The sequence below is a fragment of the Gavia stellata genome, chromosome 2 (genome assembly GCF_030936135.1).
Source record: "Gavia stellata isolate bGavSte3 chromosome 2, bGavSte3.hap2, whole genome shotgun sequence".
In the NCBI taxonomy this organism is placed as follows: Eukaryota; Metazoa; Chordata; class Aves; order Gaviiformes; family Gaviidae; genus Gavia; species Gavia stellata.
The window spans coordinates 21349956-21369735 of NC_082595.1; the positions used below are offsets into that span (position 1 = coordinate 21349956).

The 19780-nt window shown below is 36.6% G+C and overlaps 1 protein-coding gene across 1 annotated transcript in view; it reads right to left on the reverse strand.

Moving 5' to 3' along the window:
- Positions 1 to 1305: 1305 nt before the first annotated feature.
- Positions 1306 to 19780, reverse strand: part of BIRC6 (baculoviral IAP repeat containing 6) — a 193425-nt gene continuing 174950 nt past the window's right edge. The window contains exons 67-74 of the mRNA XM_059835694.1: positions 17297 to 17442; positions 16440 to 16550; positions 15041 to 15258; positions 14201 to 14362; positions 12651 to 12728; positions 7669 to 7857; positions 3688 to 3822; positions 1306 to 2647 (exon numbers count right to left, since the gene is read on the reverse strand). Of these exons, the coding sequence (XP_059691677.1) occupies positions 2468 to 2647; positions 3688 to 3822; positions 7669 to 7857; positions 12651 to 12728; positions 14201 to 14362; positions 15041 to 15258; positions 16440 to 16550; positions 17297 to 17442 (1219 nt within the window). The 3' untranslated portion in view covers positions 1306 to 2467. The remainder of the gene's footprint in view (positions 2648 to 3687; positions 3823 to 7668; positions 7858 to 12650; positions 12729 to 14200; positions 14363 to 15040; positions 15259 to 16439; positions 16551 to 17296; positions 17443 to 19780) is intronic.

Below are 19780 nucleotides of genomic sequence, written 5' to 3' on the forward strand. Positions count from 1 at the left end.
CTACAGCGATTCCAATGGCCGGTAACATCCCACGCTACACTGCATGGCAGTGTGTCTGTCAGTGGACAAAGGCAGTACCAAAAACCCTGGGGTAAAATTCCATAACAAGCTAATTAGCAGTTGGCTGCCCTTTGCGCTTTTGAAAACAATTTCTGTTGATTTTCAAAACATTTTCTACAAAAAGAGTGTAACAGTTAAAACACAGTACCTCAATGTGATGGTTAGAAACTGTGATCTATCTACAGAGGTTTCTATTCAATTTGATGAATTGGTAAAAGATGAGGGCAACTGGTTTAAAAAAATACTCAGTTTTCTGCATACCTCATAGGATTTACTGTGATTTTACTGCAAAGTAACATAGCTACCTTGTGTGTTATACCTAAAAACCTGAAAATACGTATTTTGTTTCTGTTGCCAAGTTCACAATTTACTTACTAGACTGTAACATAGTTGCAAGTTATTAAGGATTGAATCTCTGCATTAATTTGGTACAATACTATTCTAGCTCAGGTTAGAGCAAAAAAATGGTAATTGGTACGTGGATACAAATTAGAGTTTAATATCCCATGCAGCTGTTTACATCTGCTTAATTAAGCAGCAGTGACTTCACATTAGCATTGCTATGATACCATAAATACAACACTAGAGAAAAAGGTATAATCATGTTAGCCACCCTCTTAATGCCAAATCAATGCAAGTTAGGTACTTTTGTTGTTCTTTAATTAAAAAAAAAAGCTTTCATGTTTAAGGAGGATCTTCAGGTCTGATACATTTGGTTTTGGTACAAGTGCCAGGATTTTATAAAAAGACTATGCTTCTGTAGGCAGACAGTTAAAGCAATAATTGAAGAGCTCTAATGGAAACCACTAACTTCTTAAATATAGTTGGAAGTCAGTGGGTAATTTTGCTTTTGGAGCCTTTACAAGAGTAGCACAGTCGTTTTATACAGTAATAGAAGGTAAGTAAATACCCATCTAGAAGAATGCAGTGCTGTTTTAACACTGATGAAGTTCTAACACTTTGACTATGTGGCATAAACGCTGTTTCATGTATTTACCAGCAGCTCGGGCACAGAGCTGCTTGTTTCGCTTTTTGATTAAGGATCCCCTGAAGTAACGCAGACGTGCCTAAGTCAGTATTTTGAGAGGTATATACAATCAGGACAGGCCTTGGATTCACACAACATATCAATCGAACAGAAAAATTGTACTTTGGTCAGAACTATCAAAGTCTGTTATCCATCAGCATAAGAACACAACCTCAGTTGGTGCCATTTTTAATGATTAGAAATAATACATTGTAAAACAAAAAGTGAAAAAATTCCAGCGTGATACTTATAAACAAAGAACAAATAGAAAACAAAAAAGCTTCGGTTTTGCCTGAATTATAGTATTTATAATACAACAGATCATTAGTCTGAGGTAAGACCAGTAATAACTTTTTAGTCCTTCAAGGACTGCTCAAAACCTAAGAACAGTGATAGTAATGCATGTTATGTTAAAAGCGAGACTTGATTGTTAAATCAAACAAATCCCTTACCCTTTTTAGTTAGGGATCTGTGGTTGCACATATAAAATTGGAAATAAGTCTATACAGTAGGAACTACAGAACGTTAGAGTCCTGTGTGCCACGTCATTAGCCCCGTCAGTACTTACGAGTACAGCTGATTATGTAAAAATCAGACATGTCACAGAGAAAAGACTTTGTTCCAGAATAGCCCTTAAGAAATTTAGAATACTGTTAGTTTACATAAAATAGCCAAACAAAAGATGAATTCAGAAGTCCAAATTTTGGCATGAGGTAAAACCATGTGCATTTATTTCATCTGCATTTTAGAATTAGTAAGCATAAAATTAAATATGTTGACTGTAATGAATTCAGTCATACAAGTGCAAGTCCTCAGCTAGAATGTATTTTACGGCAGTTTATTTAAAAAATGTACCAGTAAATCATAAAAGAGGGATCATGTCCATTTAACGTTTATTGAAGTATACAGGAGGTTTTCTTTAGAATCAAATATGAGCATGAATATATGGCCAAACGTAAAATCTATCAAATTCAGTGAAAATTTTCTGACTTTAAATAGTAGCTGTAAGAATGACCAATATATATTCTTTGTTACAACCGCCCTCACTCTACAAGTAAAAAAAAATAATAAACATTCAGTAAACATTCTTTCCTAAGGTAGTTTCCCTTATATATCAGTGATTTATCCATTTCTTGTATACATAACTTTTTAAACATACCAATCAGTGGTTCTCACAATTGAAAAATAAAAACACAAAAAAGTTTACACTCTTGTACAGGTAAATAAAAGATCATCTTGAATTAAACTGTATATCCTTAAGGGCATAGTATAGTTTCAATTTCATTACCTATTACATAATTAGCTTCTTACATACAAATATTGACATATTTGGCTTGTGCTTCAAAGCCTTTGTGTCTAGAAAGTCCATGTCAATGCAACTCATAACTTGAAATCAGTGGGGATATCTTTACTGCTGCTGGGTTTAACCTGTTCGTGCAACACAGTCTCTTCTGAACTTGTTGTGGCACTGCATTTTTCTGTGGAGTCGTCAGTGTCTGGATCCAATCCTTCAGGACAGGGAAGTTTTAGAAGTTCTTCCCGCAACTGAGCTGTGTGACGCTGAATATACAAAAAGAAATCAGCGTGGAAGAGACCACAGTTAAAACATTACTTTTCACAATGCTAGAGAACATGAAGCAGAAAAAGGATTAAGTAGAAAAGGTTTCAATGTACTATCTCAGTGACTGAATAAACTTTTCCCCTGTACTTAAGGATTGGTACTTTTCTTGTAGTGACAGAGTAATTAGCAGGTGCTGCTAGGGACAAATTAAAGGTAGTAAACAGAACTGCAGCAAACTAGTGCATCAGTATGAATGCTATGCTATTTGTCTTGCAGTTGAGTCATCTGTATTCTGCGATCACAGCAGAAACCGGCTGGGACTAGGTAGGTCATACAGTCAAAACATAAATTTATAAAGAGTTCATGGTCTTGATGAGATCTGTTACAGAGACAGATATACAGAGATTTGTTACTGATCGTAGTAACTAACAGTAACTTCATTTTGACAACCAGTCACGTTGAAAGAATGCAAGTCTAGCAATAGAAAAAAGAAGACTTGAATTTTTTTTTTTCTCCTGGGGAAGAAAGAAAAATAAAATATAGGTCTGTTGTCTGTGTGGACACAAACTACACAATTGATAGTACTTGGCTAGGAAGGAAGAAAACACTATAATGGTCGTAACTGTTGATAAAAGTTTAACACAGGGTAAAACGTAATGGACTACCGTTTAGTAACTGTTCTTGTCTAATCAAAAAGCTTGTTTTCTGGCAGGGAATTGGTTGTAGTACAACTTTATGATAAGCCCCCACTCACCCCTAGAGAGAAGAAAATAAAGTCTCTATATCTTACATTAGTACTTATAGAAAAATAGGCAGGACAGGCGCTAAAGGAAAATCTAACTTGTGGAAAAAAATACTGAGAAAGTGGTATGCACATACACTTTATCTCTTGACAGCTGGGAAACTTACGTTTATTTACATGTTTTAAAGTTGCTGGGGTTTTCTGTAATTGATATTATAAAACTCAGCTGCTAGGCAACTTCATTGCCATTTGTCGTCTTTGTGTTAAAGAACATAAAATTATAAAAGCAAGTCTCACCTTTAGAGCTGCTGCATGATGGGACATAGTCCTGCCTACCCGTTTGTCACTGCTGTACTGCTGTATGTCTGCTATCCACTCCTCACACTGAGCCATGATCTCCACTCTTTTCAAGTAAAAGTGTTTGTGGATGACCTGCAAGAAAACATTCCGAATGAAAGAACAGAGTGTTCATTGTTTTCTAAGAACCATATACTTTAACAATACAAAATTTGCAAGACCCCTATGACTCTAACTGAGTATAAGGAAAAAAAAAAATCAGTATGAGGATAATTCAGCGTTGAACCAGGCTGCAGATAAATTGTGGAATTTCTGTCCTTGGAGGTTTCCAAGACCCAACTGGAAAAAGTCCTGAGGAACCTGGTCTGAATTCAGCCGATCCTGTTTTGAGGAGGAGGTTGGCCTGGACATCTCCTCCAGTCTGTATGAATCCACGATTTACGTGCAGCCTGCCATTCCAACATTCACTTGTGTTACCTGGGTGAAGCGTAGATGAGTGCCAGAAATACAGTCTCACACCAGGGAAAAGAAAAAGTGATAGCAGAATGGTAGACACATTCTTCAGTTCAAAGACGATCTTACTATGCAGGCACTATGTATGGATGTTTATTTTGCATAGGGCCAGGGTTACACAAACACAATATTAAGGCTTTTACTGTTGGTTTCACAGTCCTATTTTATTAAAAAAGCACAGGTAGGAAGTACATGCACCATGTCTTCCCCTGTCACTAACCTCTTGCTGTCTGAACAGAAAACAGATAAGCAGAAACACTGTCAACAGTATGAGCATAGGAACGTAACATACTTCTGCACAGAGAAGGATCATACCAGCTGCTATGGAAGAGGTACAACCACAGTTAGACGTACTAGGCAGAGGCAGCACCTCTGAGGGAAAACTAGATTTCCCAGGCAATAGTAGTTGAGCTGCCCCCAGTTTGGGTAGTAACCAGTGTTTGATCACATAGTAATTCTGGTATTTCTGTACAGATTTGAGTTTAAAAAAACCCCAATCAATCAACCGTTAGACAAAGTTGTCAAACTCTACTTAGTATTGGCTTTGTCTTAAACAGTTTTCTGAAAGTCTGCCTGGTGAAAGAAACAAAATAAAAGAAATTTTATTGAGCACAGGGAGTTCTTGGCAATATTGCAACATAATTGACAAAATAATCTTTCCCTCTAGAGGTTAGAGAATATAGCTATCTGACTAAAGAAAAACTGCATATTGAAAGCATAATTTGCTTCAATTCTGGATGCATTCCTTATATCCATAATGGAGCTTGGAAGAACTCCCAAAGACCAGCAGTTCACATCTCCTGAGCCTACCTGTCATTTAAGACACTGAAGGGAAGACAACTCAGATTTGTGAAGACAAAAGATCTTAGGAGCTGAAAGATGTACATTCTTTCTCAGACCTAAGTTTTCAGGATGCCTTTGTTACTGAATGATCATCATCATTAAGGTTCCTAACACAACCTTACAAAAAACCTAGAGGTCTTAACAAGAAGCTAGTCTCTCAGAGAAGTGCTCAAATAATCTATATGAGACACATTTTCATTTGGATGGGGCTGCAGATGGAATCTAGTGTTCTTCCAAAATCCAGCTATTGCATCAGAGGAAAATGTAATGCTTTCTAGTGCATAATTTCCATTTTTTGATATGTAAAGAAAGATACATGTCACTTTACATAATGATAAGGAATATGTATTCAGAGAAGCAGAAAGAGAGTTCTCATGTTGCACAAGCTGATAAGGCACTGGGTTAAACTAGTATGATTGTGTTTTTAAACACAAAAGCAAGCTATCTTAGCCTTAAACTTCTCCTCACAGAAGCGGGCTATTGTAGCTTCAAACATCTCAGAATCTTGAAGATTTCATCATTCTGTCCTAAAGACCTCAACACAGGGAAAAATAGAAAATTATATCTTGGGAAATTCGAAAAACTGCAGTTACCTAAACCAGAACGAAACAGTTTGGATGCAAAGGTTTTAAGTGTTGGCCAGTCCTCTTCCGTGCAGCAAAACTCTTGTCTCTTCACAGGTAACAGAAGGGAGTTTTAAATGTTAAAGATAGCTCTGCAAACTATCTACCTCTTAATGCAACTTTTCATTTGTGTGTGTGTGTGTGGCTTAGCTTAACTCAGTCCTAGCTACACACCACATTTAGAAAGCTAGTAGTTGTTTTCAACATCTGCCTTTTGGTAACAATGTGCTATGCATAAGTCATCTGTTCTTAGGGAATGATTGGTTTTCCACTAAAACACCACCACCTGGATACACCTTATTACTTTACCTTCCTGAAGAGGGGCAGGATATCAGCTTACAAGCTGCCTTTTTCACACAAGTAGTAAAAAAGCTAAGCTGCAGAGCAAGCACAATATTGCTGAGATTCTTTTGAAGAAAAGTGCAATAACAGCAAACTGGGATTCAGTTACCAAATACTGTAATATTGCATATCCTTCGTTTCTGTATATGTGCAAAGAAAGATGGAGCATTATTGTCAGGGAGCCCACCGCCTTCTGATATCTTCAATTAATTTAAACTTACTGTAATTTGAGAACTTCTTTTGCAAAAGTGAAATTGTTACGTTTAGCTAGAAAAAAGAACCTATTAGCAGAGGTTATTTAGTTACGCGTCACAATATTATCTTTATCACGGTCTTCAACTTACTAATTAAAACACATAAGAGGTAGTTTAGAACAACCACCGTGTTTTTCTTCATTAATTCAAGACACCAGAGTACACAGCACATCCTTTTCCAGTTGCATGTGGATAAAGTATTTAACTCCTGTCAGGCAGGTGAAGTGTCTATGGTTTCGTATTCCATAAGACACAGTAATTTTAATGGAAAAAGGTTTTTGCATTCCAAAGCATGTTTTTACAGACCGCAAGGAAGGGATGGGAAACTACCGTCTCACTCACATGCCACACTTAGCAGTGTGCATAATCCTAAAATAATTATGCTTTTTCAACATTTTAGTACGCAGACAATTGAAAGCATAGGTGATGCTACAAGATGGTTGCACACCTCAATTTAGAAGAGGCAAAAGTTTTAGTAGCTCAGAGTAAAATGTGTTTTTCTCCAAGTATTTGCTGGTAGTACTGTGAGATGACTCATGTTTGACCAACCATTTTGCATTCATATTCATACAGATTCTCTTAATTAGTGTATCTTCAGCTCTTTTTTCCTTGAATCTTTTGCCATATATGTTCAAGTCCCTGAGATCTAATTGACCTGCTCTGAGAAAGGAGTTGGACTTGAGGAATAAAGACATTGAGAGAAGTCCCTAACAACTAAATTATTCTGTGATGCTATGGGTGAGTCAGTCTATTTTCAGGAATGTAAACAAATTAAGCAATTTGATTTCTTTCACTAAGTTTTTTAAGACAGTGTAAATGCATGAAGGTTAGTATTGCTTTTTTCAGCATCCAGACAGTTGCTTTCAAAGGCACAGATTTCTAGTTTAGCACAGATGTTTTGTGGATCCTTCCATAAATAATATGCAGGCTGGAATTTGTTGTAAAGTATTTTTCCAATCTGCACTGTTTTGGTGTATCCAAAGTGTTTCCTAATACTTGCTTCAAATTCATGTTTCTTGGAAAAATACTTCCTGTTAGCTGTGCTGACTAACAAACACTGAGTGCCCATTTGTAGGGCTGATCAATAGTTTTCACATGGAATATAAAATGTACCACCTGGCATTAAGAATGAGCCAAGCTTTATGAACCATGTTTTATCAAACTGTGCACCAAACCTCCTTACAGGTCAGTCCCAATTTGCGTGCATTCCCCTTTCCCAGAAAAGGATCTGTGAAGTCAGGTGCATCCTTATTCACTTCAGTCTCTGGAGTCAGTTGCCCCAGGGAATAAAGAGGAGGTTAAAACAGACATTTCGTGCATGATGTTTCCAAATATTTGCATTATTCTTAACACTCAAACAAGATAAATAAATAAACAAGATATTTACTGTGTTTCACAAAACCTACCTCCTTAAAACATGGCGATGGATTTCTGATTTGTTCAAGCATTGCCCACTTGACTGTGGCCTGTCGTATATTTCCATCATATTCTCTGGAGCTCTGGGTACCACTCGGAGTACCTCTTGATCGTTCATAACCCGGTTCATTAAAATATGGTTCTGCTACCAGTATTAGGGATTGGACAGACACTAACACCTGTTAAGAGAAGAAACTAAATATTAAAATTGTGCCATCTACTTGTTTTTACAAATATACATAGTTTTGCTTACCTTATATGCAAAACCACTTCTATGGCAAAGTACTGTAATTTGTAATACAGGCTACTTGCAAGTAGGGAATGTCCATGCTTTCAAACCAAAACCATCAATACATATAAAAAAATGTAAGTCCTACAACTATGTATTTAGCTTAAACACTGAGAAAATGGCAAATATAAGTTAAAAAAATAACAAAAATACAAATTTAAGTAAAAGAAAATGTTTAAAGGAAGAGATGTCTGATTGCATCCTTTTGTGAAAGAAAGTGTATTTGTGAAGTTCTCAGTCAACAATTCTTGAACTTTTCCTGTGGCTGAGCTTACTAATTCTTCTGATTCTGAACTAGATGGAAAAGGAACAAGGGAGGTGAAATGCGAACCACTGAAATTAATCTCGGTATACATGCTCTCCCATTTTTTCTTTCAAATGCATTCAGTTGATTTAGGTATGTTTTCAGCCCTTTAGTTTCAGATTTTACATATAACATTGTGTGTCATATGCCATTAAAACAAAACCTCAGTATTTCTCTTGAGATAGGAAAAAAATGTTTTCAGTACTATATCAACAAAGCACCAACTATTCAGTGATAAGGAAACAACAATTTTCCCCCTTTCAATTTTATTATCAAGTACATGTGGGAAGAGATGCTTACATACATACATGGCATTTAACTATATGCCCAAGTATTTCTAATATGAAACAAAGAATTAAATAGATACACAGGGCACTTAGGAATCCAAATGTATACGTATTGCATATTCATGATTTGATGGCTTGCTAATTCTTCCAGTATTAGAATGTTTGGCCCTGTTAACTTGTTGTTCAACTTAATCAAAACTATGTTACATGAGAAAACATTGTTATATAGGTAGAAAAACATCACTGACTTTTTTTTTAAAATTTATTTTAAATGAAGGATAGGTTTTTCTTATGTACATAAGACCAAGTCCAGCAAGAATTTTAGGGATTACAATTCTGTGACACAAACCTAGTTCCAGAACTGTAAAGAATTCAAAAAAGGTGATTTGAACACTAGTATTTCCTCAAATATTGAAAATCTGATGGTATGTTACATGCCTAAGAATGGCATTTTGAGCACCTGGCATACTTAGGTGCAAGACATCCACTGCAGTAGATTAAAAATGTCAGGGCAGCTGTTGCTGGAACCGACTCTCCTCCCAGCCTAGACACAATTTAAAGCTTGGAGCCAACCCCTAATTTAGCAGCCCAGTTTGTGAATTTGGGTACAGATGATGACAGTCCTTCTTTTTCTTGGAACATGCAGAACGTACAGCTCACGTCAGATAGATACCGTGTCAGTGACAATTCAAGACTTTGGTTCTTTCACAGGGCAGTATCCCAACAACTAGGTAATTGTGCTCTGTGCTTAAGTGTGGCATTCTCTTGGAGTTTCTCTTGTAGCAATGCCAGCACAAAAGCGTTCCAGCTTTCCATACTCTCTGTGATGTGTACTCACTCCATAGGCACATCGCCAAACCTGTAACTCATGTCAAAGCAACAGCCCAAGAATCAGCTGAATGACCCAGGTTCATCTGAGTCCCACCATCACCTCACAGAAACACACCCTTATTCCTTCTGGTGCCATGACACTTTGTGTTTGTAGCTGTGTAGTTGCTGTGCTTGAACTATAGCATAGAAGGGCAATCTAGGGCAGCGAAGTCTTTATCCTGATGGTAGGGCAAGTGGCTGTGCAGTAGGAAATGTGAACTAGCATCCTCCTTTGGGCTGTGAAGGAAAATTAAACAAGTTTTTCTGCTTCCCAGGCAGGGAAGCTAGCTGCTTCTCCAGCTAGCTGCTGTTAACACAGTATAGTGTGCACCATCACATTGTCTCCTGTGCTTGCCATGCATTCAACCAGAAGCAGCCATGACTATTTTGTGTTACACTTAAAAATTAAATTATGGATAAATGCCTTAATATGTACAGAATGTGCCTCACAAATCAGTTTCCAGCAAGAAAATGGCCACTTGTGACACTACAAAAGGCAGAATATTAACGCAAATGTGCTAAGCCAAGGTAGAGTATTTCAGGTCCAACACTTCAGGTACCTAAGGTGTTTTGTGATCTATGACCTTTACATGTGTGTGGACGTAGTTGGGTTTTGCTTTTTTAAATTTTGTATTTTAGAGAGAGATATTCAAATAGCTATGGTAGAGAAATTTGACACTACGCAGCATTGTACTTTCTTGGCCTTAATAATCAGTTGTTACTTTGAATTATAGTTGTAATGAATGAGAAACTCTAAACTGATCTTCCAGTTTCATTTGGGTTATAAAAGTTAATTTCTGAAGTATTTTGGGTGGTCTGACAATAGTTTCATCTTTGAGCCAGAAAAAACATGTACTGCTTAATTCTTTCCAAGCAATTTATTTTGTTCTACAGCTGTTTTCCATTTAAAAGCTACAAAGTGTTTTTCTCCCAGTACCGGGGGGGACTTTTTCCAACAGCTTTCTTACTCGTTTCAAAATGATACCCTGAAAATCTTTAAAATTTTAAACTTAAATGCTGCATGAGATTTCTAACAACCAAATCCAACATTTTAATCTAAGAAAAAGGACTGTAGTGAAAATAAGACTTCATAATACCTGCACATTTCTACACTGATTTTATAGTTATAGTTCAAAATTTCAGTTCATCTCTTGATTAAGAAGTATCTTGGGAAAGTGACACTATGTAAGGAACCACAACTTAGATCTCCAAATCATAATTGTCCCTTGAAGGGAGAGGGAACATTAACATCTGCAAGGATGGAAATTCCACAATCTTGGACACCTGTCCTAGTGTTTGATCACCCTCATAGTGAAAAAGTTTTTCCTAATATTTAATCAAAATTTCCCATGGCCCATCTTGTGTCAATTGGTACTTGCCCTAGTGCTCTGCATCTTTAAGAGGTCTCTGGCTCTATCTTCTCTATACCTTCCCCGTTTAGGTACTAAAGACAACAGTAAGATCTCTTTGCCATTGGTCCAGCCACTTTTTCACCCACTTATAATGCACATCTCACTGATTTGGCTACAAGGGTACTAAGGGAAACTGCATCACAGGTCTTGCTGAAGTCAAAGTCAGCTACACCCACTGCTCTCCCTTTGTGCAGAGCCAGTCACCTCACTGTAGAAGGCAAGCAGGGTAAGCACTATTCGTCCCCAGTAAATCCACATTGGCTGTTCTCAATCACTTTCTTGTTGTCCATGCACTTGAAAATAGCTTCCAGGAGGATTTGCTCCATAATCTTCCCAAGGAGTCAGGTGTTGCTGACCAGTCTGCAGCTCCCCAGATCCTCCTTTTTGCCTGACTTGAAGCTCCGTGTGAGATTTGCCAGGAAGCTCCCCTGATCGTTCTGAACTTTCAAAGATGAGAGCTAGTGGCTTTGCAGTGACATTGGCTGGCTCCCTCAGCAGCCTCTGATGCATGAGATCTGGTTCCATGAACCTGTGGATCCAATCAGCTTGAATACTGTGGGTAATTCCTCATTCTCACAGACCTTCCTAGTGAGGGCTCACTAAAGAGTGAGGCAGAGATGGCCTCTGCCTTTTCTATGTCCTTGTCAGTGGGTTCCCTGCTCCACTGAGCAGCAGAAAAGCCTAAGGAAAATGTGTTCTTTTGCTGCCAACACACTTACAAGAAGTTCTTGTTGCTTTTTATATCCCTTGCCATTTTCAACACCAGCTGAGCTTTGGTTTTGCTAATTTCTCTCCTGAATGCTTAGACAGTGTCTTTATTTCTAATGAGTAGCCCATCCCCTCCTTCCACCTTCTGTGTACCTTCTTTTTGCAGTTGAGCTTAGGCAGGAGTTCCTTGTTTACCCTTGCTGGCTTTCTGCCACTCTTGCCTCACTTCCACACACTGGAATAGACAATTCTTGAACTTTTAAGAGACTGGTCAACCAGCTCTCCAAGGCCAATTCCTGAACAAGCCAAAATCTGTTCTCCTGAAGGCCAGGGTTGTTATTTCTACTACGCTGAAACAGAAACTGTACAGACTTTCAGGATTTAGAACAGAAGATGTACCTTGTGCTACATAATAATTACTTCAAGGAAGACTAAATTCAGAAAGCACCATAGGCAATCGCCATTGCAAGCTTTACTTTTATTTAATGTATGTGCTTATTAGTCAGTGCATTTCTATTACGTGAAGCTGAAAATTATAAGGACTGCATGTCCTAATAAATTCCGGTCAAATTTAACACTAATTGTTATTGAACACACTATACCTACACTTTAACTCCCTTCAGCTTTACTCCTCTATTCAGCTTACTTGTAGACTTCGGAGGAGTACCTTTACAGTCCTCACTAGTATACTTCACTTTCTCATTTCTCACAATGTGGAGCCTGAGTTGGCTTCACCATAAATAGCTTGTGATAGAGAGTTCCAGGAGGTGATGCCATCTTCCAGTCTTTTTGCTTTTTTTTTTTTTAAAATATTTGAACTCATCCAAGCAAAGTCCAGACAGTGCAGAAATGAGCTGCACACATGAAGAGCCACTCTTCAAGACAAGACCAATAGAAATACTAGTTGGAAAGAGCGCTTTGAAGAACTAGTCTGCTCTACAGTGTTTCTTTTCTAGTGATCCAAGGACGTTTTCTGGACTTTTGTCTTATTTATGCTTTTTTAAGAAAAGTCTGATTTAAAAGCACTAGAAAATCCTTAGGACTGACAGACCACTTATTACTCCTAAATGACATCTACTGAACAGAAAGAAGAAATGCTCACCTGCAAAAAACTTGATGTTTGCGGATTCCATTTCTCTTCTGGCCTCCCATGCCATGTGTTAAGTATGCTTAAACATACCTGAAAAGGTGACATTGTTAATACCACAGACAAATATTATGATGAAATAGTTCTGCTTGGGCAGAATAAAAAGTTAACATTACATTTAAATTTGTTTTTGACAAACTTCTGTGTAACTGCATTCTAAAAGACAAATTTGTTTCCTGTGAAAATAATTTGAAATGAAAGCAGATAAAAATAATGTGGATAAGCAAGAACAGCATGTTAATAAATGAAAAAAATAAGGTGGATTACTTTTCTTCAAGGAAAGCCTACGGATTCTAGCACTTATTGTTGTGGGTTTTAAAGACAATCATTCTGCTTCAGCATGTGAAAGGTGGTTTCTGTCACACAGACTATCAAGGAATTGAAAATAGTAACTTTTATGACTGATCTGGACTTCAGGGAAGTCTATGGAGTTCTTGAACCTTATCACAAAGATAGGAAACACAAAAAGACAAACAGAAGAAATTTAGAGGCGCATATTTGCCAGGACTTAATGTATGTTAGGCAAAGAAAAAAAGCAGATAAAGTCTCCAGTATGAATTACATTCTGTGTCCATGTTAAGAGAAAACCTTGTGCCTAGTACTGGAAAGGAGTATTATAGCTTGTGAAAACACGGAGCATGGGGAACCCATGAATGACAGTGGAATAAGGGAAAAATGTTAGCCCATGGATTAAATATTTACACAAAAAAAACCCCAAAACCCAACCCTGAAGGAGTGCCACAGTGCTACAGCGAAAACTATTGTGTGAGTCTGTGCTTCAGTGGAGACATACACATAGCCATCTCTCTAGATGCAGAGAATTTAATGTGTGCTTATTTTTAATATAAATAGAAGTTGCATCTCCCTGATATGCACTTGACTTTTTGTTAGCTTTTTGGAGCCTTTAGAATGAGCCACATACCAAGGAGAGCGGGGAGGGAAGGAGGAAAGCTTGTTTGTTTTAACTTTTAATATTATTTCCAAAAGCTTTACTATTTTTTGAGGAAACTGTCATTAAGCCCATATTTTGGAGTTACCTTATTTTTTTGTAAAAGTATACCGAGGTTAAGGAAAGTCTTTATCTTCCCTCAAGAAAAAGCACTTTGGCATGGAAAAAGAGAGACAGGGCACTTGGCAAACACATTCAGTTGCTGCTGATATGAAGCATGCTTTGTCCATGGAAAGGATCCCGGGTATTTAAGCTAGCCAAAATAGATTTCTGCCTGGTTAATTTAGCAAAGAAGATGGAAAAGAACATTTTTCTAGGGCAAAATTATTTGCTTTTTGGTCCAATCCAGCTCATAAAGGCTTTAAAAAAATCTCCAAGACTATTCTGAAAGGAGATCATTCCCATTTGAAACTGTTAAATCACTCTTCATTTCAGTTTGAAGACCAGTTTTAACCAAACACCTTCCTGCAGTATGATCATTTGATTGCAAAAGGAAAAAATTTTCATCTGTTTCACTTCCTTGTTACATCTATACACAAGAACAAAGTTGACCTACCTTGCCATCATTGTAGAGGTTTGGATTAAATCTCACGCTGTGGCCTCCAGTTGTTTCCAGATTCACAAGTGGAGGGGAATTAGGATAGTCTTGTGGAAAATATACATCAAATTCAAAGCAACCATTTGCGTAAGGGGTGTCTGCAGGACCAGTAATGAGAACCTACCATTGTGGAAAAAAAGAAAAAGATGACAGTTTTCAAAAAAACCCTTCTATTTGTCACACAGTTGAGATTTTTATAAGGTATATGAAGCATTTTATTTCCACATGCTACTTATCAGAAAATACTGTTAGACATCATAATCATATGCAGGCTGTCAGTCTGTTCATTTTGACACTAGGTAAGTGAAGCCCTCTGCTAATGTTCATTTATCCAGATTACAAATGGAAAGCAAAACAGAAGGAGCTAAAACTCTGCCCTCTATTGGATGCTATTAATAGAATTTTTCTTCAAACTTCAGGTCCAGAGATACTCAGTGTACTTCTCATACCTACTGCTTTTAATGGACTTAAATGGTTGTATGCAAAGATACACTTTGACCATAATGGAGTAACAAAATTAAACTTTTCCCTTCAGAATAGCTGAAGAAGAATGAACCTTGTTCTGTGAAGTCTCCTTGGCTAACAGAGCACTCCTGGGGTAGATGGACTCTCCCTGCTCCCCACCAAGTTATTGAGAAATTGGGACCAGACACTAAAATACTACTACTTATGTTAAAGTTTGGACAGCAATTAAAGTACACATGAAATACTTCTGTTTCTTCTTAAGACTGAAGGCACCTTCTTAAACATTTATATGCCAAGCTGAAAGAGGGAAATAAAAATAACTTTGCTTTTTACCTTCATAATGTCAAGCCGCTCCTCATCACAACGTACAAAAACGCTGGATGAAGATGAGAGAGGCAGCGATGTTGAAAGAGTCACAGCTTCTTGAGCAAGACGTCGGGCTCTGGCAGCACTGTTGGCGTCACTTGCATTTTTTACCTGAGACATGTAGTGGTAATTTACTTTAAAAACCAATTTTCCGTCATCATCTTCAGAAACCATTTCAAATGTATCTAGAAGAGAAGAAAATTTTAATGCATCAGGAAAACAGTGAAGTTAATAGTGGATTAGTCTTGGATACACATTCTGAGTATTAAAATCAGGAAAGTTTAATTTGCATTATACTAATGCAAAAAATACATATTTTGTGAGTTAACTGTGATCACAGAAAACAAAGCATTAACAGTCCTGGGTTAAATTATTTTCTGCAGCAAATCTACAACTTTTCATGTGCAACTTGTCAAACATACACCGTTTCTGATTTGGAAAGCTACCAGCTACTCCAGACCAGGAATACAATGATACTCATGAATACATAATAATGCTAATAAGGGAATGAGCGTGAAGCAGAGTGCCAACAGTATTTATTTGTGTGGTGATTGCAATGTTATTAAAGAATCATAACAAATTACAGTGAAGCTAGTTTTCTTTAATCACTTAGTAGGCAAAACCTGCAGCACGGCTGCCAGGGTGAAAAGCTACCATTACAAACTTTCCTACCTCCTATTCTTGGCATACACTCCACAAACATTTGTGAGGAAAATCCCTTACAAATACAACTGCAACTCAAAAAAATACTCATAGAACATGTTTTTGCCATAATTTTATAGCTCTTTTTGGATGACATACTATTTGTTCTTCATGATTTTTTTTTGAACACGTTCCCTTTATGGCCAAAAGAAGCACCAATTCCCATCACATTTTGCAAATGCAAGATATTGCCCTCCATGAAAAGACACAGTGAAGTTTACTACAATTTCATTTTAAAAAAGCCATTTTGATCTGAAATCTATTAAATTTAAAAAATAAAAGCTACATTAACAAACATATATATACACAGTCATATATGAGCTTTTAAAAAAAAATCTACTAACATTTCAATATAATTTGAGGACTGAAAGACTCACAAATCATTACTGGAATGAAAACATGAACACCATCATTGAATTCATCTGGTCCCTTGAATTAATCTAGTTGATGCTTAAAACATTTCTTATTAGTTCAAACAGTGCATTAGTTGGTAACCTGAAAATACAGACTTAAGAATTTTCCATATGTGAAAAGTATCAGTGGTGACATATGTAAAAAAATTGGTAACTTTCTAAAATAGTTAGGGATTCAGTGTGGTGATTCAGATTGCATATTTCTTAGGTATTTCTTTCTAAGACACAAATATTCACACTTCTCAACCTACCAAACTGGAGTTTTTTCATGACAGCCACATACTTTTCTTCAAGAGACCGTAAAACAGACAAAGGCTTGGGCTTCACAGCAGCCTTTTTGGAGCATTCAGCCATCTTCTTTTCTGTTACACAAAACATGATGATTATTTGTAGTTAACCATGTAATTCTGAGACAAATACAGCAAGCACTCAGGGATTATTTAACTTGAAATGACATTTTATGGTGACATTGTTTGCAGAGAAGTCTGAAAACTGGGGATCACTCACAACATACGACTCTTGTTTTTCTCACTATATATTTCATTATCTGAACAGCTCAAAGTAAATAAAGATCGTTATCTCAGCTCATAAATAATTTATAACTACTGCTGCTATGAATATTCTTTTATCATTTCTTCTAATTTTTTTTTTTTTAATTTAAAATAGGAAGTATGACACGCTTGTGTGGATGGACATTCACACATGTATTCTTGATACATTCTCCAAAATCAGGAGTTGATTATACAAGTCTTTTTAAAATCCGCTCCTCCAGTTGAGCTACTTAATCTTTAGTTTTCTTTACTAGACAACTGGATGGTCCTTTGAGTATCAGCAGGTTCAATCCATGACTTAGATTTTTGTTCTGCATTCATCTAGTTAAGAGTTAATTTAATTCGTAAGATTTAGTTTTAGCAGCAAAGGCTTTACTATTAAAGGTCATGTATGCTGTCTTCTGCCAAGGTTCCAACCGCCTTTGAAAATGTAGTCAGTGGTTGGGGGTAGAAGGGATGTATTTTTTCTTGCTTTTAAGCTAATTTATAAGTTATCTGTTAATGAATGTATTACGAATAAACACTATACAGTATTTATAATAGTATTTCTATTTTACCTTGGTTTGCTTGGCGCAAACTGGTGGTAGCAGCATAAACTATCTCTGCAGTCTTTTGGATGTCTGGTACCAAAAGTGTCAGTCCCTCTGGTTCTTGATCAGAAGTATCTGGTTTTGCTCCTGCTTTAGCTTTGTCTTTTTTAGACCTGTTTTTGGCAAAGAAATAGGATATAGCATGAGGGAATATTTTTCAACCAGTCATACAGTACTCAGTGTATTTGTCAACAGGGAAAAATACCAAAGATTAAAGACCAAGATTAAAACAAGTCTTCTGAAATGGAATGTCTCTATGTATCTCCAGGTTAATCACTGAATGCAGCAATCAACCGTGACAACACTGAACATACAGTCTTGATTTGACAAACAGAAATATGTCTGATGTGAACAGTAAAAATATGAACACAAAGCCAGTGATACCAGTATACTAGTTTCTGCTTCAACCATTTACTATTTTTGATTGTTACTCCTGCATGCTGACCTTAGGTTTACACTTTTTCAAAAAACATTAGAAAAGCTTACAAAATCAGCATAAGAAAGATCACGTCATGAATGTGCACTTCATGCACCCATGTAGATCCTGGTACAAAATCAAGTCCTAAATAGGTAATACAGAACTCTTTTCTATTCCATAATACACTAGCGATTCTTTAAAATGCATTAACGGTAAAACACTAGGAAACCTCTAGTAAAAATTCACAGTATGTCTATGAGCTACAACCTCAGTATCACAATAGAGTGGATCAAAAATGAAGTTTGTGTGTCTCTGCAGTTCTCTTCTGCACTGTAAATTTAAGACCTTTTTTTCAATAAATGGTTTAATGTAACATAATTTTAAAAGTCTTAAAAATATAGAAAGTGCCTATATTGTATTGGATGTTTATAATCAATGTATTGCAAATTAAAATGTCAATTTAAAGACCTCAAATTTTTATAATGAAACAATTTGAAAATACAGTATATACTAACACTGTTGTTTGATAGAAGCTAGTTGCCTAGTAATTTAAGATATATTTAAATATTTTGATTGTGATAACCCAGTCTTTACTAGCGCATATATCCAATTGTTGAAATTAAGACATGATATTTGATAACACTGTAAACTAAATGTATGTATTTAAAAGCCGCAATGTTTTAAGAGCTAGCATAAATTTACATTGTCATCCTGCAAAACTTAGGACATTTTAATGCTAACAGCCCCCAAATTACTTCACTGTAATTTCTGGGGGTTTTTTTTGTTTGTTTGTTTTAAAAGCTTTTGTTCATTTTAAGATCCAAACAAGTTCAACAGCCCGGAAGCACTGGTTTTCTCTTTCCCACTACCATACCTAGAAGCAAAACAGAAAGCTATCTGCACAAGAAAAATTTAGCAATTTAATGCTTTGATGTCCCAAACATATTTTAGCAACTACCAAATACAATATTCTTTCTGTATTTTAATCTAGACTGAAATAATCCATAAAGAATGAGTCTCTAAACTATTCAATAGAGGTGACTACAGTAATACTGAAAGTCTTTGTACTGTACCTAATCAAGTGAGAATATCCCTAGAGTGCATTAATAACAAAATTCGTTACTGCAGCATGGTATAGCTTCCCTGTTCCAGATTTAATCCAAAAGGATGTTAGCCCATTGTTGATTTCAAGCAATACTGAGCTTTCAGGTGCTCAAAGTTAGGAGGAAAGCATCAGAGCCAAACAGTGTCATCCAGCATTTGAGGAACAGTTTAAGACAAAGAAGCAGCAGCCACATCTTCCATTCATACTTTCCAAAATCCTAATCACTGCCTTTTTGCTTGTGGAAATCTCAGCCAATATTTTTCAAATAACCTAAAAATGTGTATTTAAGCCCATTAAACCTCAGTGATACCTGTTTTAACATCACAGACTTGCTAGCAGCCACCAGTCCCAAGAAAGGTGCTGCTTTAGAACTGCTTGCTGTTGATGTAGAATCCTTAAGCTATTTGCTACAAAACCCTTGGAGAAATTTTGACCAAAATGAAATGTCAGTGGGCTTGTCCAAGAAAGAGATACATGAAAAGCAATGAAAATGTGATTGGTGAAGACACTGAAAGTGAAATTAATTCTTACAAATTTATTTTCATGACAGTTATCTTGTAGGGCTTTTACCTTCCACATGGTTTTACAATTTAGACTACCAGCCTTTTCCTCGTACTCAGTCTTTGAGCAAAACAAAAATTCAAGTGCTGGCCTCAGACAAAAGGCTTAACCACATGCTTAAAACCTCCTACAGATACACCGAGTTACTGACAGTCAGCTACCTAAGCAGACAAGGAATATCAATCTACCTAGTTGAAGCAGTAGGAAAAGGACACATCTAATCAAATGCAAATTCTCAGTACCAGTAATAGAATTTCCGCTTGTTCCCCCTGCTGTCTGGAACAGTTAACACTTCAGCACTTTTGAACTATCACAAGAGAACATATTTTCTTAATGTCCCTTTTACCACCAATACAACTATTCTGTC